This window comes from Enhydra lutris, unplaced genomic scaffold (genome assembly GCF_002288905.1).
Source record: "Enhydra lutris kenyoni isolate GAN:26980312 unplaced genomic scaffold, ASM228890v2 scaffoldscaffold3, whole genome shotgun sequence".
Lineage (NCBI taxonomy): Eukaryota > Metazoa > Chordata > Mammalia > Carnivora > Mustelidae > Enhydra > Enhydra lutris.
In genome coordinates, this window is record NW_019154087.1 from 66,260,938 (window position 1) to 66,287,053 (window position 26,116).

The 26,116-nt window shown below is 45.7% G+C and overlaps 1 protein-coding gene across 1 annotated transcript in view; it reads right to left on the bottom strand.

Moving 5' to 3' along the window:
• Positions 1 to 632: 632 nt before the first annotated feature.
• LOC111154278 (Rho GTPase activating protein 10) overlaps positions 633 to 26,116 on the bottom strand; it is a 317,626-nt gene continuing 292,142 nt past the window's right edge. Inside the window, exons 21-23 of the mRNA XM_022513786.1 lie at positions 10,914 to 11,066; positions 9,647 to 9,738; positions 633 to 1,336 (exon numbers count right to left, since the gene is read on the bottom strand). Coding sequence (XP_022369494.1) covers positions 1,248 to 1,336; positions 9,647 to 9,738; positions 10,914 to 11,066 — 334 coding nt within the window. The 3' untranslated portion in view covers positions 633 to 1,247. The remainder of the gene's footprint in view (positions 1,337 to 9,646; positions 9,739 to 10,913; positions 11,067 to 26,116) is intronic.

Below are 26,116 nucleotides of genomic sequence, written 5' to 3' on the forward strand. Positions count from 1 at the left end.
TAGATCAGGGGATGAGGGAGAAGTTGGTTTGGTCTGTGCCTGGGACGAAGAAGGAAGCATCCCAGTGGCCGCCCCCACCCCCGACACACACAGCGGGGGTGTCATCATGGGCAGGGTCATGGCTGAGACTCCTCCAGGAACGGTCTGGATGCCTGACCAGCCGCTCCACTGCCCAGCTGAAGGCAGATGGAGAGATTAGTGCTGAGACCTGGCCAACAGAGGGAACACGGGCTGGAGGGTGGGGGGATGGAGCCACCCAGTGAAGCGAGTCATGAGGCCCGGCCCTGACGCAGCTCATGCACGAACCACTGGGGAGCACAGCCCCAGACCCACCCCTACTCAGGAGTCACACACGCCATAGGGAAAGGCCTGTTCAGGGGGCTGGAGATGGCCATCCAGGATTTCACATGCCAGGGAAGGCTGCCACCCTCAGGAACACGGCCTGCTGTGAAAAAGCAAGGCTCCTTGTTGATAAACTCTACCTGTGGGCTCGTGCCAACATCAGAGGAAAATGAATTTCTACTCACTGGGTGCCCAATCATAAAACATTACAGAGGGAATGAATTCCATGATCTCTTCCCCACACTGTCACACACCAATCAAATAGTAAATTACATTTTATTTCATTTACAGAGAAGTTGGGGCAAAAAGGTGGTGTCTGGAAAACAGCACACAGGTGAGAAGCACCAACGAGAAGCCTGTTATAAATACGCCAGTGCGTTCTAAGTAGAGTGAATGTGGGGCCCTGGGAGGCCATCTAAGCAGGAGCATCTCTCCGCTGCCCTCTGGGTTTGGACACATCCCCGCCTGCCAGCAGCAGCCCCCTCCACACCCCATCCACCACAGTCAAGAGCACAGCCCACAAACACCCCCACGAGTAAGTGAAGTTCCCTTTCACATCTCAGCAGCAGGTGTGCAGGGAGCTGCCCGGTGGAGCCGTCACCACGGGGGAGGCTGGGCAGGCTGAGGACAGGATAATTAAAAACTCACAGTGCAAAGTCCCAAGGCTTGACACGTGAAAAGTCCATCCTGTCAATCCTGATGCCCTTCTCCAGCTCCACAGGCCGAAGCAGTTCCCTGCGGTACGTCCTCTGCCCCCGCCTCCGGCAGTAGGTCCCCCTCCCTGCCCCTGGAGTGCCCATTGGTGATGTGGAGTTCTTGTGTCCAGGTGGCTGTGGGTTCCGCCCTGGAGGCAGAAGGCCGGTTCCCAGGTGCCAAGGTCTACGTGGGGCCTCACTGGCCAGGCACTAGAGCAGCTTGACGTAATTCTGTGGGATCAGGCCCCTCTTGCCATTCAGGGTCCCTTCTAGCCAGCCGGGTTCCCTCGAGGTTTGCACTGAAAAGTAAGAGAAATCACTTTTTACCAAAAACGCTCCCAAGTCCTTGCTTCCTGTGGAATTCACTGCACCGCTGTGTACATTAACCAGAAGAGAAGGGGGCTCATGACCAGGCTGTCTGGTTACAAATGTGTACAAGTGGTATTTATAGGATCTGCCCCTCAGCCACTACAGTCCCCATCATTCCTCCTGCAGCAGCCTCCTAACTGGTCCCCCAGCTTCTCGTCTGGGTCCTTCTAATCCCCATGCATAACGGAGCTCAGTGAACTCTCTAGAACATGGAGCTGATGACATTCCCCTGCTTAAAGGCTGGCAGGGATAGGAACAGACCTCAGCATCTACTGGTCGGGTGCACAGACACGCGGTCCTGCCCAAATCCCCAGCCTCCCCTCTTACTCCCCACCAACATGGTGTCTTCTACCTCTTCACAAGGTGGTCTTCCTCTTAAAGACCTCTACATGCCCTGTCCTCTGGGGAGACTCCCTCGACCATTCCCAGCACTCCTCAGGCCTCACAGACATGTCTGGGCACCTGTCTCTATGCCCCACAGGATGCGGTGCCCCTGCAGTCGGGGCCTAGGCCGCACACATCTGAACACAGTGTGGGGCAAACTGTAGGCATCCAGAAGTATCCATAACAGATACAAAAGAAAAGGACTGCAGGCTGGATGGCAAAGGGCGCAGGGTCCAGGCACTGGTCACCAGGGTTTGGAAGTAAAATACAGCAACATTTAATGGCCTCAACTGTGGGCAAGCCGTACTCAGGCCTCTGCCAGGGCTAGGAGCGAAGTGGCAGCTGTGTGTGGAAAGGGGAGGACACGGACGGCCCAGAGCTGGCTGAGCCATGCAGCTGGGATCGCCCCCCAGAAGAACAACTACCCGGTGTCAGAAACTGGTACACCCAGCCACAGGCCCACCACACAAAACCTGCACAAAACAGTACTTTCTTCGGTGTGCACCACACATTCTTGATTCTCTTCTGAAAAGCTGACTCCAGCTCAGCCAAATGGAGTTTGTCACCCACTCGTGTGTGGCCGCCACCGTGCGACCTCCGCACACCTGCTCCCTCGGCTCGGAGGCTCCTCGCCTGCCCAGGACTGGATGACACCTCCTCAGCCCGCAAAGAACAACTGGGGCGTCCCGCCCACCGAGGCCAGCCTAGAGCTCCAGACTAGGTCAGGACCCCCCGGGACACACCGGTCATGTTCCGTTGGGGGGGGGTGCGTGAGCGAGAGTGAGACAGAGAGAGAGGGTGAGAGGTTGACTGTGACTCTCCTTCTTCTCCTCTAGGTTCTAACATGACACCGGGACCCTGCACCCCCAGCATCATGCCCGGCACATGATTTGTTTAAAGAATGAATAAGCAAATGAACAAGACACGTGCTTTCCGGGCGGTCCAGCAGCCGGTCACCTTCTGTGCTCGCTCACTGATTTCTAGCCCGGAATTGGTCCTCGGAGCAGGATTTTCTCACTTATTCCACCTCCCCCACCCCCAAGCTGGCAATGTCATCAGAACAGCAACCTGGAGAGCCTCCATGGAAAGGGGCCCTGGGCTCAGGACAGACAGCCTGGAGGGGAGACTTCCAGCTGACGGATGCCAGCCAGGTGCACCTGGGGAAGGACTGAACCCTCGGAGCCCCGCCCAGCCCCCTCCCCTGCAAGATGGGGTCACCAGCACTCAGCCTGGAGGACCGCTACAAGGAGTTTGTAAAATAGCTTATGGAAGAACACCTTGGAGTTGCTCACTGTTTCTTCTCCTATACACAATGAACACCCACTCTTCCCCGAGTGGGTATTAACAGACACGGGCCGAACAGAAGAGAAAGAAAGGTAATTTCCCATAAAGCTGGGGGTGAAGGAGGCCTAAATGTGGGAAACCAAGCGCGGTCGGGAATCCTGCACCAGCCCTCTCACAGACCAAGGGCCTTCTCCACACCTCATCTGCTGCCTTCATAGCCCTCATCTCCCCAAAGGGAATGAGAGAAAAGTCACCAATGTAGAGAAGGGTCTGAGGAGACTCTTACCGTATCCAAGAGCCTGGAAGTGGCCAACGGCTGGGAAGGGGATGGAAGAGAGCAAAGCACCCATAGCTGGGCCTGCCCAGGCACAGGAAAGGTGGCTCAAAGGCTACAGATGAGGCCTGTGAGGGTCTCATCACCTGTATGAAGACTTAGACCCTCCCAGGAGCATCAGATCCCAGAAGACCTACCCTAGGCGCCATGCTATATACTTGGCTGATCAAACCGCTTCCTCCAATGGCAGTATGAAAGTTCCATGTGTCAGCCTGGTGAGGCCATGGTACCCACGTGTTATTCTGGATGTTTAGATGTAATGAACAGGGAAATCAGTAGACTCTGAGTAAAGCAGATAACTGGCCGGGATATGGGTGGGCCTCACCTAATAAGCTGAAGGCATGCATGGAACAAAGACTCCCACAAAGGAGAGGGTACCCTGCCCTTGGCCTGCCTTTGGAGACAGACTACAACTACTTCCTGGGTCTCTGGCCCATTGGCCTACCCTGCAGGTTGTGCATCTCCCACAACTGCATGAGCCAATAGCTATCTATGGAAAGCGATCCACTTATTCACAGACAGAGTCACATCCCATGTGTTCTGTTTCTCTGGAGAACCATAATGCAGGCCATGTCAGAAATAAGTGCCTCATTGTGGGGGAAGATTCTGACTCCAAGAGGCAGTGAGTATAAGTGAAACAAGGTCCTGGCTGGAACCCTGGCACCTTCAGGACTGAGCAACCCTGGATGATTTACTTCATCTCCTCTGACCTCCATGCTCCTCTTTTCTAAAAGAGGGGAAGCGATAACTCATTTGAAGTTACTGCAAAGACTAAAATGAGACAATTTACATGAAGTGTGATGCCACACATACACCACGTCCACGCCCTGTCACCACGAGAAAGGGCCCTGTCCTGCCACTTATGAGCCGTGTGGCCCTGGGCGAGTCACACATCCTGAGGAACCCAATCAGCGTGTGGTGACAATTATACCAATGCTCCCTAGTACAATTGTTTCTATTGTTATAAAATACATACACAATTTACCATTTTAATCACTTGGAAGCATGCAATTCGGTGGTATTAAGAAGAGTCACAATGTTGTGTGACCACCAGCACCATCTCCATCCACAGAGCTTTTACACCTTCCCAGACTGAAACTCTGTGTCCCTTCAACACTAACTCCCCATCCCCTCCCCAGGCTCCTGGGACCCTCCATGCTACTTGCTGTCTCTGTGAATTTGCCTATTATAGATATTACATATAAATGGAATTATACACAATTTGGCCTTTTGTGACTGGCTTATTTCCCTTAACATAATACCTTCAAGGTTCACCCATGTTGGAGCATGTCTCAGCATTTCATTCCTTTCATGGCTGAATATTCCATTATACATTTATCTACTACATTTTGTTTATCTGCTCATCCGCCAATGAACATTCAGGTGTTCCCCCTTTTGGCTACTGTGAAAATGCAGCTGTGAAAATGGATGTCCAAACACCTATGTGAGTCCCTGCTTTCAAGTCTTCTGTGTACACATCCAGAAGTGGAAGTGGACTGGATGGTAACCTTGTGACTCATCCGTTTGAGGAACTTCCACGCTGTCTCCCAGCAGCTACATGCACCATGTTACATTCCTACCGACAAGGCACAAGGGTTCCGATTTCTCCACATCGTCGCTCACGTTTGTTCTGTTCTGTGTTTTTGATAACAGTCATCCTAATGGGTACAAGGTGAAATCTCACTGTGGTTTTCCCATGGCCTCCTCATTTACCATCCCATAACAAAAGGGGCACGGGAGCCAGTTACAAGAATAAATTGCAAGATGCTTTCTCCAGAACAGAATATGGACTCAGTTATGGTTTGGGTGGGTGTTTTTTTAGGCATAATATAAACAACACATATGACAAATATTCAAGTGTTATGAAGCATCATCATAATATAGTGGACACCAGGGAGCTACAGCGCATGATTGACACAGAGCTGTTCTTCTGCCAGATCCTCACCTAATGCCCCCCACACCACCTCGAGCTCATCGGGAGTTGAACACTGCATCTCATTCTCTTACCCCAGTTATGGTGAAAACACAGCTTCGTGGCACATGTACAGATCTCACAATAATATGCTGTTTATTTTGCTTATTTCTGAGCTTGGCCAGAACCACATTATATAGAGCCTTCTGGCACTCACTTTTTTTTTTTTTTTTTTAACCTAACATGTAAGGATTCCCAAAGGTTAGGAATATATCTAGGAATACAACTGTTGGGTTGTGGGGTCTGTACAGATTCAACCTGCCAAGATAATGCTAAATTGTTTTGCAAGAATTACTCTTTATATATTTGAGATCTTTAAAACGAACCCCCTGGAGTTTTAAAAGATTAATCTGGGCCACACCTGCTCCCTAAAGCATTGGCTCAGTCACATATCCACATGGAAATGAACAGTCTGGGAAGCACTGCTGAGAGATGGCCAGCTCCCAGACACCCTCCCACCAGGGGTACCAGGGGGCCCCCTCCAGTCGTGCCTGGCAGCCTATGGAGGGACACCGCTCCCCACTCTGATCGTCTGCCAGCTGAAGGACCGCCTATCTGGAAAGAGAGCAGGACTGACTGGCCACCCAGCAAACGTGTTTCCGGAGTTGCCCAGGCCCAGAGAGAAGGGAAGGTCCATATGGCAGTCCCAGGAATAGAGGCTGCCCTGAGACTTCACCAACATCACCCTCCCTAGGGGATGTGGGAGGCACTTCCCCGGAACAACAGCTAAGCATTCATGTGTCTACGATACAGATCAATCTTCAGCCTAGAATTTAAACTCAAAACTTATGTCCAGGTCCACACAGTAAGAGGAAAAGAGCAAGGAAGAACTATCAAGCTACTTCATTACTAAAGATCCCTTTCTCTTCCACACTCTGGTTCAGGGTTTCTCACTGTCGTGTATATATTACAAAGCACAGAACTACCAATGATGCAGCCCATGGGCCCCTTTAACCTGGATTTTGTCTTTACCAAAGGCCACTGGATGCCATAAACCAAATTCCTATGTTGCCCATACGAGGTGCAAAAGGGGATTACACTGCAAGAGGCTTTACGATAGCTGCTAAGGCTCCAGTGGGCAAATGAACACAGAAAAAGGTCTCGGACATTTTGGAGGCCAGAGTATTGCTGGTGTGCACAAAGGAGGTGGTCCTCGCCGTATTCCCATGGCCAGTGCTGTCACAGTGGCCACCAGGAGCTCTGCCTTGCTTCATGGAAGCTGAGGCCAGATGAACTGCCCATCTGTTCTACTCTGTGTCAGTCCTCAGAAGGGAAGACCCCAAACCATTCAAGGAAGAGCTTCTCTACACATTCTAAGCAAGCACACAATGAATTATACATTTTCTGCTAAGAGATCTATTACACACACAGATGAAAATACAGAGTAAAAAGAATAAATGCTGTTTAAGAGCCTTTGACATTCTGTACCTTTTAAGAACTAGCCCTAAGACACAGCAAGTGTCAGGGTGTAGGTTCTGAATGTGTCCCTCTGTGTCGGCCATGCTTCTCTGTGCCCCTGTGGGAGGACCACAGGCGGCATACACAGGACAAGGCGCTCACATTAAATAAGATGCTCACATGCTTGGGTAGGGGAAGGCGGCAACATGTCAACAAGGCAGGTGCAAAGCAGCTGGTCTTGAGGGAGGGACCGAGGAACCATTGAGCCCGTGACCCAGACAGAGCTAGACTCCAGCACTCCAGGGAACCAGGTCTGAGGGAGGCAGCACGGAGCCCACCCACGGCACACCACAGTGCGCCAAGCATGGCTCCTTGCTTGTCAACATCCTCCGTGGACATCTGTGCTGTTCTCAAAGCCCCACCTACATGTGTGGCCCCAAAGGCTACCTTGACACCACATCACTCTTATAGGCAACCTTAAAGATGAGGATGGGAAATTGGATCCAGAGAGAGCTTAAAGAACTTGTCCAAAGGTACAGGGAAAGTAGAAAAGCCAATCTGATCTTAAGCAAAATAATGACGTGTGTGTGTGTGTGTGTGTGTGTGTGTGTGTGTGTGTGTGTGTGTGCGCGCGCGAGCGCGCGCGTCTCCTGCAAATCATTTAGGGACTTCAGAGGTGGAGAAGCTCAGTCTCTCGTGTCTGACATCTGCTAGCCTTTCCCCTGTTACCCATGCTGGCAGAAACCGGATTTGGTTGAGGTCCTGACCCTCATTCACATGTCTGTGTGCCCAGAGGAGGGGTCCCCGTGGTTCGGATTGCCCCAAGCCCTGGCCAGTGATGGGTTTAGAGTGAGCATCTGACCTTGCTCTGACTACTGAAACATGAGGGCAGGTAAACTAGGCAAACTGTTCTGGGAAATTTTCCCGTTCTTAAAAAACACAAGGATGAGGCATGCCCTTCTGCGAGGGTCCAGCATAGCTATGACGCCTGGACTGGCAGCCATCTCATTCCACTGGGGAAGCCGGCCAGAGGCCCCTGACCACAAGCTGTGAATGGCTCAGACGAGACAGATCTACCGTGATGGTGATGATATCTTTGAGAATGTGAATTAACCAAACCTTCCAGACTTAATCACCGTAAGAGCCAATCCGATTTCATGACTGAGAGCTGGCTGTATCAGTTTCTGTTACTTGCAGCCAAAGGCATCTTCACAGATATACCTTCTACAAAGGTAAATATCTCAAGAACAATACAGCCTAAGGGATTTCAGAAGCTCCCAATCAGGTCTAATCGCACAACATAAAAATGCACCATCATTTCTCAATTGGGTGGATTCAGCGTTCCCTCCTGCCATGTGGTGTGCCAGTGTGTGACAGGCCTAGAGTAGGGTGGATACTTTACCACACTCTCCTGGCAAAAATCACACGTATATGTGTTTCAGTGATAGAGGAATGACCTTGCTTCTACTCCAAGAACAAAATTTCTCCATAAAGTATAATTCTGTAATATGTGGGGTTCTGGTGGGAGTGTTGTTTGTTTTCTGGCACTATCAGGAGTCCCTGGTTTTCAAGAGTACATACCATACACAGAGAGAAATGTATTCTAAATGAGGCAATTGGCAGGGCGCTGGGGTGGCTTAGCTGGTTAAATGTCTGACACTTCTTGATTTTGACTCAGGTCATGAGACCGAGCCCATCAGGCCCCGTACTGGGTGTGGAGCCTGCTTAAGATCCCCTCTCTCTCCTTTTCCCTCTGCCCCTCCCCATCCCGCTCTAAATAAATAAATAAATAAATAAACAGGCAACTTGCTTTCTAAAAAAGACAATCAGGGGTGCCTGGGTGGCTCAGTGGGTTAAGCCTCTGCCTTTGGCTCGGGTTGTGATCTCAGGGTCCTGGGATCAGGCCCCACATCGGGGTCTCTGCTTCCCGCCACCCCCTGCCGCCTGCCTCTCTGCCTACTTGTGATTTCTCTCTCTTTCTGTCAAATAAATAAATAATATAAAATTTAAAAAAACAATTGCCAGCAAACACTGCATGACTGACGATATACCACTAAGTTTTGTGTTGATATATTCCACATATTCCAGACATTCTGGCTGACCAACCATTCCATTCAAACATATAAGATCCTCACTGCCTCCCCAGAACTCTTTTGGGCAGCTCCACCCACACGCATCACTGTTTCCACAGCAACCAGTGAATTTCATAATGAGCAAGACTGTTAAGGAAGAAATCAGGAGAGGGGGAAAAGAGATAAACAATGAACCACAGGAGAAATGTGTGAAACATTAAGCCAGGTAGAGCTCCTAAATGCTTGTGTGTGAATATTAAAGACTCCGATAAAATCCAATACACAAAGTCAATACCCAGATCCAGAGTCACACATTATCCAAATTGAGCAAAAATCATGTAAAGCATAAGAATGGGAAGGGAACTATAAACCAACATTTTTGACAAGAGTACTCTTCTGTAACTCAGATTTGGCAAACCTGGCACATTTAAGAGGTTTGGCTGGGGACTGTGGTAGAGGAAAACAAAGGATGCAAATTAGAAGTATTTCTTAATTCCAAATAGCACTAGCTTCTTTACATCAGGAGAAAGGTATCCTAAACGAAGATTCACAAGAGTTCAAAGGGCTGGAGAATCATCAAGATGAAAGCAGAAGTGGAGTTCCATGGCCTTCCCTGCTCCCGGTCACCAGTGTTCAGTTCCTGGCAGCCAACTGGGCCAGCTCTCTCCAACCCAAAGGTCAAGGGATGGACGTGTGCCCCTAACAACCCCGTAACCAGTGACTGCTTACTCTGGATTGTAGACATTCAGAGGGGGGACAGAACATATGCTACCATGGAGCTCCCACTAACACTCACCGTCCTCAAAAATTGCTCCTATCTCAAAAGATAATTCTGAGCTGTGTTCTGCTTCGCATGGATACACCGCTCGAGCCTTCCGATTGACAACGCTGAGAAAGGAACATGAAAGACACAAATTAAAACGTGAAAAACCAGGAGGGGGAACCTCACCTCCCCCCAGCCCTACCCCTTCCCAAATCTCATTTACATACCACCAGTGGGACAACTTCCAAAAAAAACCCAAACAAACCAACCAACCAAATAGCAGTGAAGTGAACACCAGGCACAACTACAGCACTTGATTTTCAAGTAAATGATGGGTTTCAAATTCAAATCTTTCTTCAGGGAGCTTCTCTGAGCAGCTTTCACTGAACCTCATCACCTAATTCTCCTCTCTGCCTGGTGGGATGTCCTTTCCTATCGTGCAGCATTATGGGAGCCACAGGGTGTTTACTTCTAAGCACCGTGTTCCTCTATTAGGAAAAGCACCCTATCTTGAGACAGAAGGCGAGGCAGCGAAGGGCAGAGGCACACATGCCCCGAGTGACTTGGGCAGTGCGCAGCGGAAATCCATCTGTCCACACGGACAGTCTGCTTCCACACCACTCTGGAAGGAGTTTGTGGCTCTGAGTCGGGTCTTTATTTGACCCCCTCGCGCCTGCCTCCAAAATGCATTTCAAGGCTAATAAGCTTCTCGCTGCTTGTCAAAATGCCCTCTGTGCCCTTCTGGGGAAAGAGCACGCCAGGCGAGGAGGGAGACCATGGTGTCAGCCAGATGCAGACTGAAGCAGAAGGAAGTGCCCCACCTCACCGGAGTGGGGGAAGCCAGGGAAGATAACTTCAGCCGACCACCCAGGATGAAGGGCTTACTAGGCCAGCAACTTTGGCTTCTGCACAATGGGTCCATTAAATGGCCATGTTAACCCCTGTTCCTGGGACCCTGTTCACTTTCTTTAAAAAAAAAAAAAAAAAAAAAAAAGTGCTTTATATTCATGTATAATAAGTTCTTCCAAAATAAATGGTTTCATCAATGCATAAGAAGCACCAAACAAAATGGAGGAGGACAGTAGATTCAAGCAGCTCTCACATAAGGCAAATTTCTCCAGAGAATGTATTTGCTCTTGAACCAAGCACTGCCTGAGATAAGGTGGTCAATGTCACGCATGAGCTCCAGGACGCTTGAAGAACCTGAGCAACCACTTTCACGTGGAACACAAGAAGCTGCTCAGGCTGATCGGGTCTAGGTGCTGCCCCGGTCTTCGACATCATTCTCCACACTCCATACCTTTCCGGCGGCTTGTCCACTATGGCGGCAGGCAGAGAGAGGGGGGAAGGCGGGGGCTTGGGTGAAGGAGGTGTAACAGCCGGGCTGCAGCTCGGTGTGGTCGGGGACTGTGTGTTAAGCCACTGGACCATGGGCGATCGCATCTGGCAGGGGCTGCAGGTAGAAGTTCGAAGGACAGGATTAATAGTATAAAAGCCACAGAACACCAAATACGTGACACCCCATTCCCAAATGGTTAAGATGATAGCTTCCTTATCTCCCCCAGTGACCAGAACAGGACTGAATTCTCACTAGGTCTGTAGCCCCAAGAACCACAGTCCAAAGGAGAGATGCCTTGTACTTCTCCAGGTATGTGGACAAGGTCAAGTTTTGTCCAACCTAGCACCCTATCAGTTCACTAATTAGGACACTAGAATCCAACTGCCATGACCGTTACTTGGACTTTGAGGTGCTCATGTTTTCTGCTTATAAGGAAAGTGTCAGAATCTACAGTCCAACTTATGACCTTTCACTCCAAAAACTTAACCCATGGCCTTTCAATGTTTAAAGCCCTTTCCTCTGTCACATACACAGGGCAACTCAGACAAAACTGCAGCTAGGAATCAAGATTCCTCTAGAGTAGACCAAAGACAGCATTTACGAGAGAAACCCATGAGCAGAAAAAAAAAAATCTTTAGGGACTTTAATGTTCCCTAATATTTGTAAATTAAAAAAAAAGAAAAAAGAAAAAAGCTAATGTAAAAAGGTCAGGGAACAGACTCACGGAGGGGCCTCTGAACATGAAAAAGAATGCAATATATAGGTATGGATCTGAATTAAGTTATTCTTTAATTATCTCTAAACTGGAGGCTTGTGACTATGGCATATGAAGCTTACTTTAAAAGCACAGTGACGAAAGTTGCTCATTTCAGTTACATTTTCAACACACATGCATTTCAGTGGCTGCTACACCCAGATGCTCTTCACCTCAAATTCACCCGCTTCAGCTAAAACCAGTTTCTGTGAGCAGCTCCCTTATCCTTCCACATTCCTGAGCATTACCTTTGCTTCTTTCCTCTGTAGCAGAGCTAAGATCGAATTCTGTCCATTTTTACTTCCACTAGCTCTCATGCTGTCTGTTCTCTACCTTCTCATCAGGTTGCTTCATGCCTGGGTCACCACTGTGGTCTCCTGGCTCAGCCCCCTGTCCAATTCCTCCAACTCAAATAGCTCAACCAGCCAGCCTCAGCCACCTGAGACCCAGTCTGCCCCATCCGTCTCCCCAAGAATGAGTGCACTCCCCAATCTGCCCTCTGCCTGCTCTCCTGATGGTCCTGCACCCTGCCTCAGGTCTCTTCTCAGCTCTCAGGCTCCCCAACCCCTCTGCCAGCCCCAATCTGTCCCTTCCTCAGCTCAGTTCCAGGCCTGCCTCCCCGAATGCTTCTCCTTTGGTCTAAGTCACAGATCTCTGAAGGCCCAGCCCAGTAAGAAATGGGAGGGCAGCTTGGCAGGAGTTATTCTGTGATGGTTTCAGAGATTTCTCTTGCCTTTGGGGTGAAATCAGGTCTTTAACTCTTTCCGTAGACCTCACAGAGCCAGGCAGAGTGCTAGGCATGTGCAGTCTTCCACGAACACCTGAACAACCATTCTACAACTAAAATTGGATTTTACAAATCAAGTACGTGAAATATTGCATTCCTGACTTGATAGATACTTGGTACGGTAGCAGGTCTCCTATCCTTTGATCAGAAAAGGGGAGAGGGGCTCACATTTTTTTAAAAAATGTTATTTTTTGAACAATTTATTTACAATCCCCCCCATCCAGCCAATTCACGTGGAAGTCATAAAACCTATTTCATAACCAAGCAAAGAAATCTATAAATCTCAAATGGTCTGTATTGCCTTATCAGAAAATGAATCTTAAGTGGTGTCTTACTAATCAGGAAGGGAGAGGAAGGAGTGACTGAAGCTCTGACAGAGAATTTAAGGCTGCACTTAGCCAAACAATTGCCATTTCATCTCCCAGCAATTATTCAAGGTGCTGGGAGGGCGGTGGTGGCCGCAGATGAGATGTTTTACCACACCCCCATCAACTCTTTCAGGTCATAAATAGCCTAGTGATTAAATGACGGCCATCCATCTGCAGAGAGGGAGGACAGCTACAGGATGAAGACAAAGTAACAATGGTGACTATACTTATAAGGCTCTTTAAAAACAAAGATCATAAATTTTATAGCTATTATCTACTTAATCCTCACTTTTTTTTTTTTTTTAAGTGGTTTGCTTTTTTGTAAAGGAAAAGCACTCCTTTTGGAAAGTGAAAAAATTGTTGGTATGGCAGGTGTTCTAGGTCTAAGCCTATCCCTTAGCTCAGCCTTCTCCATCCTGTCCCAAAACAGTGATGCAGACTCAGCAATCCTTGTTCAGGGTCAAGTTCTCAACATTAGCTGTTTTTGTTTGTGTGCTGTGATCTTTTTGATGCCCTTCGATACATAGGTGTGCTAAGCGACCCAGCACTCACCAGTTCACCCACATAACTGAGACCTATCTCTGTATTCAGTTTCCTGGGTTCTCCCCAAAGTATCTCAGAAGCCTGAGCCAGTCACTTCTCCTTTGGATTCCAGAATCCCACACGGCCACAAACTCTGTGAGGTGGAATATTCAAAAGAGGTAGCAAAACCCAAGTCTGGAAACCGTATCTATTGGGGGGAGGCATCAGAAGTCACATGGAGAATCAGAAAGAGGAGACCTACGTGGCAAAACAAAGTTTGGAAAACAAACAGAACAGCTGCTGGGTTGGATACAAGAAACTTTTCACAGGTTTCTCCACTGGGAAGGACTGAGGAGGGGGCAAGAAGTGGTTAAGTAAATAGAAAGTCCTAAAACGAGTTCTCACCTCAGCCAACAGAGGTCCGATAACGACATGTTTCATAGGTGTTTCCCACAAGCAAACTGCCCGAATTTTTTCTGAAGGCAAGAAATTGTAAGCATAAGCTTCTTTACATAAACTACTTCCTCCATAGAATTTGGTGGGATCCTTTGTTTGTTTGTTTCAGGGTTGTTGTTGTTTTTTATTTTTTATTTTTTGGAATGAAGTTCAGAATTTTTTTAACTATAGTTGACACCTGAACAATGTGAGAATTAAGGGCACTGACCCCCACGCAGTCAAAAATCCACATTTAACTTCTGACTCCCCAAAAACTTAACCCTCGCCCAAATGCCTTCTGTTGACCTTTGGAAGCCTTACTGGTAAGAGTCAATTCACGCGTATTTTGTATGTTACATTTGCATTATGTACCGTATCCTTAAAATAAAGTAAGCTAGAGAAAAGGTGTTTTAAAGAAAATCGTAATGAGGAGAAAGGACATTTACACTACTGTTCTGTACTGAAAAAATCCACATCGACATGGACCTGCACAGCTCAAACCTGAGTGTTCGAGGGTCAACTGTGTATTTAATGCTTCAAATATACTACTTCTGTTTTCCCAAAAAGCAGCAGAGGAAAATGTTGTTTCTGATATTTGCTTTCTATTCTTTGATTTAAAACACAGGGCATTTTTGGAAATGGCAGCCCCCAGGAATGGTCTCACAGTTTTTCTCATCCTGAGCCCTCGGAGAGAATTAAGCCCTAAGGCATCCCGGTACATAAAATTAACACCTCTTCTATACATCTAGAATGGTTCCAGCTACCCACATGGTGGGAGACAATTCTTGAAGGCTTCTTGTGTTGTGCGCTCCTACTGAGCAGAGAGGCACTGCCTGCCTTTGTCCTAGACTATCTTTCCAAGGATATCTGCAGAGCAAACAGCATGGGAAGATAGAGACTGGGTCTCCCCCTGGAGAAAAAAGCAGGCTTTACTGCCCATCATAAAAGACGTGGGTTTCCTAAGCTCCAGTTTCCTCTCTTATAACAGCTCGCATGCAGGTATCATGTGGCCCATGGGGCATTAGCCTGCGGGAAGTAGGAGTTAGGGAACTGTTACTCCACTACTGCTCTGTAGTAGGATCAGTCTTTTGACCAAGAGTCACGCATCTTCTACCAGCATCCATGAAACCACACACACAAATTTGGTAACTTGTAAGCAGAATAAGATTTCAGACTTCAAAATTCTTGACATTAACATCTTTGGGAAAATTGAGAAAATACTCGGGCCATTTTTTCTTTTCTTTTCTTTCTTTTTTTTTTTTTTTTTTGTGTTTCTGAGGAGAATTCTGGTTTAAAAAAAAAAAAGTCTTTGGGTTAAAAACCAAAAATAATTTATAATATACTGGCCCTTTTTTTTTTTTTAAAGATTTTGTTTATTTATTTGTCAGAGAGAGAGAGCAAGCACAGGCAGACAGAATGGCAGGCAGAGGCAGAGGGAGAAGCAGGCTCCCTGCCGAGCAAGGAGCCCGATGCGGGACTCGATCCCAGGACGCTGGGATCATGACCTGAGCCGAAGGCAGCTGCTTAACCAACTGAGCCACCCAGGCGTCCCAATGATGTGTACTCTAACAATAAAAAGCTTATTACCTGTTAAAACATAATGAAATATTTTGAGTGTCCTCTCCCACCACCTCCCAAATTTAAGCATCAAAAAACATTTATATCCTTCTTCCTGCTGCCCCTTTACAAATTTTTGATGAGTAGGACTGGCATGATCACAAACCACCAATTTTATTTAATGACAAGCTGCAACCAATTACAACAAAGTACCTAAGTACTACATATTTCCTGAAAGCCAACTTGTGGTTTGCAAAAATGGAGGCAAAAGTCGACTCTTCCTGAAAAGCTCAGAAACCACATTTACCAAAACAGAAATAAATTAAAGGGAAGTACTAATATCTGCTTGTTTGCTATCTTCCCAATTTCACACACTAAACTGAAAGAACCTTCTTCTGAATGGACCCCTCTCCATTTTTAGTGCAGAAGAGCCAGTACCAACCACCTTCCTTTGAGGGGAAGCGTTTCCTTCTCAAAGAAAAGGAACAAATGGCAACAAGATGGTCTCACTAAAAACACATAGAGATTTCATACAGCTAACTCAGAAACTCATTCTTGAAAACACTTATACTGAAAGCCTCTCTGGCGATTCCTAAGGCAACAGAGAAGGCTCCTGTGCTCTGGGGGTGGAGATTGGGAACACATAAGCAGGGCATAGAACATGCATTTTTGAAAGCGCTGAGAGACTTCTATTAAAAAAATAAAAAATAAAAAAAAATGCACACTCTTGCTTTGGAGCATGTCTGTAGTTCAGGGAAAGGCCCTGTAGCTTTCATGGTAAGCAGGAATAAACCCTCAGACACATAAAATTATGACAGTAGCTGTATATGTACATACTTTACAGTTTATATTTATAAAATGTAACATATCAGCAATATATGCTGCTTCTGATTCAAACTGTGACCCACTCTTTTCCAATACCAGACTTGACACTCCACGCATATTAAAAACTTTTTGGCAGCAGAAGAGCTCAAGCATTTCGGCAATGGGGGAGGGGAGTTAGGGCCTTAACTGTTAAAATTTGACAACAGCTGCACCAGTCACTATAGAACTTCTGCATCTAGTGAACATCTCTTGAATAACATAGACGGGTCAGGCTTTGGGCAGTGCCGGTGACACAAGTGCCCGATTCTGGGCTCTTTGAGCAATAAGCATCATTTTAAATTTCAAAGGACACAGACCAGGGAGAATACATAGCAAGGAAAGAAATGATTGCTTATACGAAATGATTAAATCCTCCCCCCCAACCAAGATATTTGACTCTGATTATATGATGTCAGAACCACATCAGAAGTTTGCATTGGAATGAAAGATTTTAAAACCTCATTTGCAAGGTCTCCGAGCAGAAGCTACACATTAGTGAAATGATCTTTCATTCCAGCCTGGGAAACGTACAGCATAAGTCTAGAACAGCTGTCCTGGGCAAAAGTGTTTGAAAATGTTAATAAAGACAGAAGGAAATATTGTAGATCTGTATATTATGGGAAATCTCTGTTCAAATAAATGCCACAGTTCTTTCTTAAGTGCCAGAGAAGGAGAATTCCACCACCGGCACACTGTCGGTTCCAAATGAGCAAACTGAGGGGGGACGGCAGTGGCGTTAAGCAAACGCCTGTGACAAAGAGAGGCGCCATCATCCAGGGATGGACGAGGAGGCCTTCACTGCCCATAAGAAGACTTGGATGTGGACCCTGTTCACTCATCATTTACGGTCTGAGAACTACCTGTCAGGCCCCATGCTAGGCCCTGGGGACACCCAGGGGACTAGGACATCTGCTCTCCATGAGTGCCCAGTCAAGTGAGTAGAGAATGACAAGTTGGTAATCATAACACAGTGTGATGACTGCCATGTAGAGAGTTGCCCAGGGTCCTTTGGGAGAACAGAGGAGGAAGCATCCAACGATCACGTGGGCCCTGATAAGGCTTTCTGGACGACACAGTGTCTGCCCTGAGCTGGTGCTGCCAGTGTCAATATCGTTGTCACCCCCCACAACCTGCTCCTGCGAGGCCCAGCCGCACGCTCCAGTACTGTGTCAGACAGCCCACGCACGCAGACGCACTTCATGCCAGCCACACTCCCATTTCACAGGACCTGAGAGAAGAGCATCTCAGAAAGCTCAAGAGGATTTACTCAAGGTCATGTGCATGCTAAAGTGCGTTCTGACTAGTCTGCATGGAGCTCATAGCCTCGCGTCCTTCTGGGCGGCTGGAACAAAATACAAGGAGAGGAATGGAGAGGGATGGGAATCAGACCCACTTGTGCGGGGGTGGGGGCAGGACTGTGTGGCTACAGAAGGATTATAATCACGCAAATTACAAATGCAGGAAGCGCCGCTATTCTGAACAACAGTGACCTGGGTTCCCAAACCAGCTCCGGCTAATCTCCCTATGCTTTTTCTTTCTTTCTTTCTTTTTTTTTTTGTAGGCAGAGAGGACACTTCTCACTAGCTAGAGGCCATGGCAAGCAGCAAGAGAATGACCTCGGAGCGCCCACTGGAGGCTGGAGCCCGGAGCCCCGCAGCACTGTTAGCCTCGGGTGAGGGCCATCCATACCAACCTGGGTAAGAAAAAACTCCCTGGTCTCAGTTTCCTTAACGAAAACAAAAGGATTCACTAACAGGAGAAGTGGCTGTATGGCTTCAGTGGGGTGTTGGTGTGAGGAACCCCGCAGTGACAGGCGCTCACTGGCTCACAACACTTCATAAATGAAGCTCTGATTATAAGCCTTAGGGACTTGGGGGTCAAAGGTCACCTCTGCCTTCCAGGGTTAATCATCACAAACAAGTCATTTTCTTTACCCAAAGACAACATCTAAACTCTATCAAAGAGGAAAAACTGGAGATATTCGGTGGATGTCATCATTAAAAAAAGGGAAAAAACAAGTCACTGAATGCCGTGAATGCCATATGGTATCCTGGAATGGATCCTGGAAGAAAAGGGCATGAGTGGAAGAACTAGTGAAATCCAAATCAAGTCTATAGTTAACAGTATTGTACCAATGTGAATTTCTTATTTTTGATAAAACTGCCATGATTCTGTATAAGATGCTAACAACAGGGGAAGCTGGTTGATGGGTTTAGAAGAAGCCTTTGTAGTAGTGTCTTTGTAGCCTTTCTGTAAATCTACAACTATTTCAAATAAAAATTTTATTTTAAACAATAGGTTGTAAAAAAAAAAAGCCCCATATAACTCTTTATTCACTCAAACACTAAAGACCTTTTGAAATTAGGATCACACCACTTGAAGACATTCAAAAGCCACAAGGAAACCTTTTGCTTGGTTCAACGACAAGAAAAGATTCATAACGATTAAATCACCTACACTGTCCACCTTAAGGCAATTAGCCTCACTTGTTGAAAGTGGGTTGTGAGAAAGGTGTTTTTTCCAAAAAGATTTGTTTTATTTATAGATGAGATCGAGGTCAGCAAACTGTCTGGAACAGACCAGACACTAAACACTTCAGTGTTTGCAGGCCATATGCCTGGTCTCCCAGCTCCTCCCCTCTGCCACCAGAGACAATGTCAATAACTGGGCCAGAGACAATGTCAATGACTGGGTGGCTGTGTGCCAATAAAACTTTATGTATACAAACAGGCAGAAGTGGGCCACAGTGTGCTGACCCCAGCACTAAAGGGACCAGATGAGAATCCAGTTCAGAGTGGAGCATTGAGGGAGATGACCATGATGGCAAATTCCCCTGGGCCTGAGAAGCCCCTGCCCCCAAGTCTGTCTACACTGGCTTTGTGGCATGGGGCCCCCACTATGTGCCAGAAGCCCATCTGCAAATGCCCAGGGCCCACCGGCAGCAGAAACGCTCCTCACCAGCTGCTCATGAGCACCACCCATGAATCAAATCAGCACATAAAAGCAGTAACTTGATCACCCTTGAGGAAAAAAGTCTTTTGCAGCAGGGGGGCAACCAGGGAGAGGAAAAGGAGCCCCACAGGAAATCACTGGAGCACAGCTAAGACACAGCCTTTTCAAGCTAGACCCAGCTACTGTGAACACGCGGTCCTCCCCTCCTGCTGTGAGATGCTGAGGCTCCTGGGGGTTTCCCTCCTTAAGGAGAAAGGATGCCACCACCTAGTCATCCTACAGATTATGAAGTTCACTCCACAGCGTATCATTTTCTTGGGTTTCACTATAAAAGAATTGTCTTCAAATTATATCTCTGACCCATCTTTCACTCAAAGATTGTTCCCGGAGTCCCATTTTTCTTCCTTCCAGATGATCACTGGAATGAGGTAAGAGGGTTGCACTTTAGCTTGCTAGCTGAACAGAAAAGGAACTGAAGCTTCATTTCAGAAAATGATGGGGCACTAGAGGTCTCAGCATCGAGGTCTTGCGGGATAACTAACAGAAATGTTTCTAACAGCTCAATTCCTATGTGGAAAATAGCTGCCACCCAGTGTGAGGCCTGAACATAGAACCCAAGGCCTACCAAGCACAGCTCATAAGGGGTACAGCATTACTTTGCTAAGAAAAAGCTCAATTACTTACCAAGCTGGTTTTATGAGTTACCTGTTCTAATAGGTAAGCTATCCATACTGCTCAGAATAATTTACAGATTAGTCTGGTGTCAGTGGGTACCCCATGCCTTGGTCATGCAATAACCAAAGGCCCTATTCTTATAGGGTTCTACAAAGGAGGTTCCTACACAGAGAGGCAAGAAGAGGATCCCCTAGCGGAGTCCTCCTGGACCAACCTCTCTGGCTTCCTGGTCCCCAGGACCAGAAAGGTTATTTCCCTGTACTATATGGTAAGGAGATTATGGAACTGATGAACCAGGAAGGCAGGTCAACTTAAACTAAGAATATCAAATTTGGTTCTCAGAGGGAAGCAATCCAGACAGGCGGCCACCTGGCGCTCTCAAGGGAGCAGTGAGTGGGTTTCATTAGATGTTATACCTTGAAACCTCACAATCTGGAAGGGCAGATGTGGCAATTCCCCTTTCACAGGCAATCTTGCTAAGCCCTGGTTTGTTTAGATAATTTACATAAGGCCTCCAAGGTTTTCAGAAGCCGAATGTGGATACAAAGCCAAGTCTGATTCTACACTCAAAACTACACCAGTGTAAACGATCTTCCACTTTACAGAGGACTCAGGAGGTCCTTGCCTTCATTTTGATGTAAAGACCATGCCAACAAATACAAGCACAGCGAATGATAAATCATAACAACAAAAACCAACGAAACATAAAATCATGAGAAGACATAATTGGTTCTTTGAGTTAAGAGGGAGAAAAGCTACGACAAAATTCCGACCCATGTCTTAATTTTAGAAAGTCAACTTTCCATTATGGGGCTTTAAAGTTACATGAACCATCAACATTCTGAACTGGAAATCAAACCTTCGAATTTTGGAACCTGCAGTTATAGCACAAGGGAAGATGTGAATTAAACCACATGCGAATCTAAGTATATAATACAAATACCAAAAATGCCCTCAGGATGGTATGGAAAGTCATGAGGACACTAAGCAGCCAGCTCTTCACAGAGCTGGAGAGAAGATTCAAGGAAATAGCCAGGACAGAAACTGTGCCCAAAACCCGGCACAGAAACAGACACATAGATCATAGATCAATGGAACAGAATAGAGAGCACAGAAATGGACTCTCAACTCTATGGTCAACTAATCTTCAATGAAGTAGGAAAGAATGTCCAATGGAAAAAAGACAGTCTCTTCAACAAATGGTGTTGGGAAAATACCCACATGCAGAAGAATGAAATTGTACCATTTCCTTACACAACACACAAAAATAGACTCAAAATGGATGAAAGACCTATATGTTAGACAGGAATCCATCAAAATCCTTGAGAACACAGGCAGCCACCTCTTCCACCTTGGCTGCAGCAACTTCTTCCTAGAAACATCGCCAAAGGCAAGGGAAGCAAGGGTAAAAATGAACTACTGGAACTTCATCAATTTAAAAGCTTTTGCACAGCAAAGGAAACAGTCAACAAAACAAAAAGATAATTGACAGAATGGGAGAAGATATTCATGAATGACATATCAGATAAAGGGCTAGTATCCAAAATCTATAAAGAACTTCTCAAACTCAACACCCAAAGAACAAATAATCCAATCAAGAAATGGGCAGAAGACACGAATAGGCATTTCTGCAAAGAAGACATCCAAATGGCCAACAGACACATGAAAAAGTGCTCAGCATCACTCAGCACCAAAAAAATACAAATCAAAACCACAGTGAGAACGACAGATTTTGGAGAGGATGCAGAGAAAGGGGAACCCTCCTACACTGTTGGTGGGAATGCAAGCTCATGTAGCTACTCTGGAAAACAGTATGGAGGGTCCTCAAAAAGTTGAAAATAGAGCTACCCTATGACCAAGCAATTGCACTACTGAGTATTTACCCTAAAGATACAATGTAGTGATCCAAAGGGGCACGTGCACCCGAATGTTTATAGCAGCAATGTCCACAATAGCCAAACTATGGAAAGAGACCAGATGTCCACCAATAAATGAATGGATAAGGAATATGTGGTATACAGACACAGACACACACACACAGGAATATAATGCAGCCATCAAAAAACCCGAAATCTTGCCATATGCAATGACGTGGATGGAACTTTCAAGAGATAAATTTCCTATTTTCTTTTTAAACAATAAGCATAATAAGAGAGGGGGAAAATATAAGATACCAATTTCTAGGGTGAACTGACTGCCCCTGGCCAAGAAGGGTGAGGAGCAGTAAAATTGAGAGGAAGTCTCCCTAAAAGGGTGGAGAAGACGCAAAAAGGAAAGAAAATGAGATGAAGCGAAGAGGTGAAGACAGAGCTTCCATATGACTGCTATCTTCTAATTTCTAGATGTGTGCCAAATTTCACAGAAATTTGTTTAAAAATGTTAAAGATGATTAATTTTCTGAACTTCAGACAACTCACTCATGGTTTGTTGTGGTATACTAAGCCACAAATCAAACTTGAAGGGCTCCCAGCAAAATGTGTTCATCAACTTTTCCTAAAAAGCAATCATGGAACCAACAGTTGAGTAATTTAAAATGCCAAGTAGCTGTTTATGGATAACCTCAAACTGCCCAATTTAAAGGAAGCAAGTTATTTCATTGATAAGCATACAACTGGTTACCAGTGAGCGCACACAGGGTCTACGGGTGACCTGCAGCACAAGGCTGCAAATGAGAATGGGAGTCTACTGTCTAAAGACTGCAAGCAACTAGCATCAAGTCCGGGTAGGCATGAATGTTGCACAAAGCAGCTCTGGGCAGCAAAAAGAGGTCAGGACTTGCTTAATATTCAGGATAAACTAAGCCAAGCTTCTCGTCAGACAGGACAGAAAGATCTACCGCCTTCCCGGCCCGCCAGAGCACAGGGTGAGTTGTACCTTGGGATACCAACATTCCCAACCACACAGACATATTCTATGATGCTGCCGTCTTGGAGGTGGGGATGGGCTGGCAAGAATGGGGGTGGCCCTTTTCATTTGAAATCTATAGAGGAAGCAGATGGCAATGGTGGGTATTTCTTAAGAGAGATTTTTTTTTTCTTTTTTTTTTTTTTTTTTTTTTTTTTGTGGCAGGGAACCTAAAAGGATTACTTGTCAAGAACCTGTTCCATCATTTACAATTGAAGAAAATCTGTTTAGAGAAAACCACTTTATTGGGGGGGGGGGGGAATGACTTCAGAACATCCAAAATACCTTGACCTATGATGTAATGTCCTCCAAGGAGACTGAGCTAGCAATTCTTCATTGGCAATGAAGTCACCCATCACCTTACTGAGTGTACAGGTAAGTAATAGCTCCTGATTGATTGACTGTAATGAATAATACCCACAAGTCATAAACGTCAGCAGAAACCCAAGAAATCCAATTCTGCTGTATTGTTTCCTACCTGTCAGAGGCTACAGCTGTATTTACACACTGCCTCTATCTGAATCTCGGCTGCTATAAGGTTTTCCTCTGCAAATTTGCTTTCCAGTGGCTAGGGTCACGGCATTTCTGTGCGGCAGAGCTACTGGGGTCCTATGTGATCCACATACATTTGTCCATGTTTCAGGACATGAGATAAAGCAAGTGTAAGTTTTGGAATGGAGAATCACTACCCTGGAGTAAAACCAGGCAGCCCAGGCACTGCCTCCTTTCTTAAAGCCCTAGATAGAGATTTAATGACACCACAGCAATTTTGGTTTCATTAAAAGGAATCTTAATCAGTATTTACTCAGAGCCTACTCATATTCAATACTGTACAGCTTGCGTGCAGAGATCATGAATTAAAAAACACACAAACAAAACACCACACAATGAAAACCACATTTACAGATGCGAAGGAAGCAAAGAAAAAAATGTTATAAAGAGAAAATGGTGAGATTAATTACGTGAAATTCCTGAAGGAAGACTCATTCGTCTTTAAAAGAAAGAAAGCAGATGGACCAGACAAACCACAGTTGCTTAACAGACATTCAGTGATATACAGAAAGAAATGAGATTACCAAGAGGGAGGTGTTTTTATAAATACCTAATATTTTATTTCCCATTCTAAGAACTATGTCAAGATCACGAAAAATTCATAGAGTTCTAAAACCGAATTTGTATCATCAGTAATTTTATAACCTATCTTAGAGTGAGAAAAAGACAGTGTTATGGACTGAATGTTTGCGTCCCTCCCAAATGTATATGTTGAAACTCTACACCCTTCTGTGTGATGCTGTTAGGAAGTGGGGTCTTTGGAAAGTAATTAGGATTCAGTGAGGTCATGACAATAGAGTCCTCAGGAATGGAATTAGGTGTCTTTAGGAGAATGACAAAGGCAGCACTCTGTAAATCAGAAGCATCCTCTCACCAGAACACAGCATGAGGACATCCTAATCCTGGAAATCTAACCTCCAGAACTGTGAGAAATAAATTTCTGTCATTTATACGCCACTCAAAGTTTTTTTGTTATCACGGCCTGAACGGACTAAAATACAGAGATAGGCAGACAGGCAGACAGAGACTTTGATATGAATATACAGATATACATACGCATACACCACTTAAATATCGACTAACACTAAAAGGTAAACATTACCTAATACTAGAAGGCAATATTTTCCCCATGTCCAGCATCGGGTATAGACAGAAAGATATTGAGAATCCTCCTAAAGACTACAGCACTAGAGAAAGCTTCCTGAAAGTGGAAACTGAATTAGACCCTAAAGATAGGTCAGATCGCCATGAGTAAAGAAAGGGGGAAATATTTCAGGCACAGCAAATCAAAGTATGGGGGAACCAGCCAGGGGAACTTCAAGACAGCAAACACACCATCCCAGAAGAGGTGGGGGCAAGAAGAGATATCACTCATCCTAATGACATTCCTCCTCGGGGAAGCTGTTTACAATCCACACATGCCTGGATCCAAGGGGACAAGAGGGGCAGTTGTCTGTATCACCTGGCATTCTGTTAGAAATGCATACTTGGAGGCAGCCCCTCAAGCCTCAGGGTCACTCTGGGGGCAGGGGGCCAGCAGTGGGGGCTTTACAAGCCCTCCAGGTGATCTTGGTGAGTGCTCAAGCTTGGGACACACTCCTGACTTCATGATAAATCTAGATTGAAAAATGCTTACAAGTAAACCCTTCAAAAGATACACAAGAAACACTCTATGTAATTAAGAGAAATATCCATGCATTTTATCCATTACATGGGGGGGGACCCCAATTCTTGAAGTAGGAGAAAGTCTACATTATAACACAAATCTCCTTTCCAGATTCACTTCAACTACTTATTCTCTCCTCTCCCTTTTTGGCCTCTCAGTGTTGGAGTGCTTTCCATGACATTTTAAAATCTGTATGAATAGGAAGCTGGGGAATTCACTCCTCGTTTGATTTATGACCAAAAATATCAAGCCCTTCATGTTTCAGGCATGAACGTGCTACGAATTGAGCATTGGCTATATCATGGTTCATAATGTCACTTTCCTGCAGAACCACTCTGGAAGAGGCAGGACTAACTGAACTAGCTCCCCACTGTGATACACGCTTACTGAAAGAAGTAATTAGAAATCTGTTTTTTGCTTTAACACACACACAGGCACCCACACGCATCCATGCAAATTCTACGCCCAGAGTGCCCAGGATTAGATTCTTAGTTCCTATGTAACCACGGTCACTGGTGCTTGGAGTACTAAAGTGAAAAGAGAATTTTTAATCTAGAAAAAGAATAATAAAAATGACAAGCATGTTTGAGTAATATGCAATTTAAGTCCATAATACACAGTCTCTGGCATATAAATATACATATATTACAATCTTGGGGAAAAAGAGCTCATCTGGAGAATGTTTCCATATTTTGAGTTTCACTTGCAGTTTCAGTTAGATTTTCAGTCTTTAGGTCACCCCCAAATTTTAGCATACCAAAATTCTCCCAGCCTCTTTTAATACTTAATTAAGTTCATAATGATTTCATGTGAATCCAGCAGTAACTATAAAAAGCCAAGTAATGGGAGAGATGCTTTCCAATTCCATTTAAAGTCCCAAGAATGCCCAGTTAGGGTTGGATGACATCATTATCTAGGACTTATTTTAGGCAACTTTGATTAAAAAAAAAATTTTTTTTTTAACTTTGAAGACAAGACACCCAAATATTCTCAGGCTAAATTATAAATGTATTTTTGGATATAATTTGATTGACTAATCAAATAAGGGCATGTAATTATTAGTAGGGTTCCTTTGTTGTTGTTGTTCTCCGAGCATTTGTTTGAAATTTGATTCTCTTTGGATGTCCC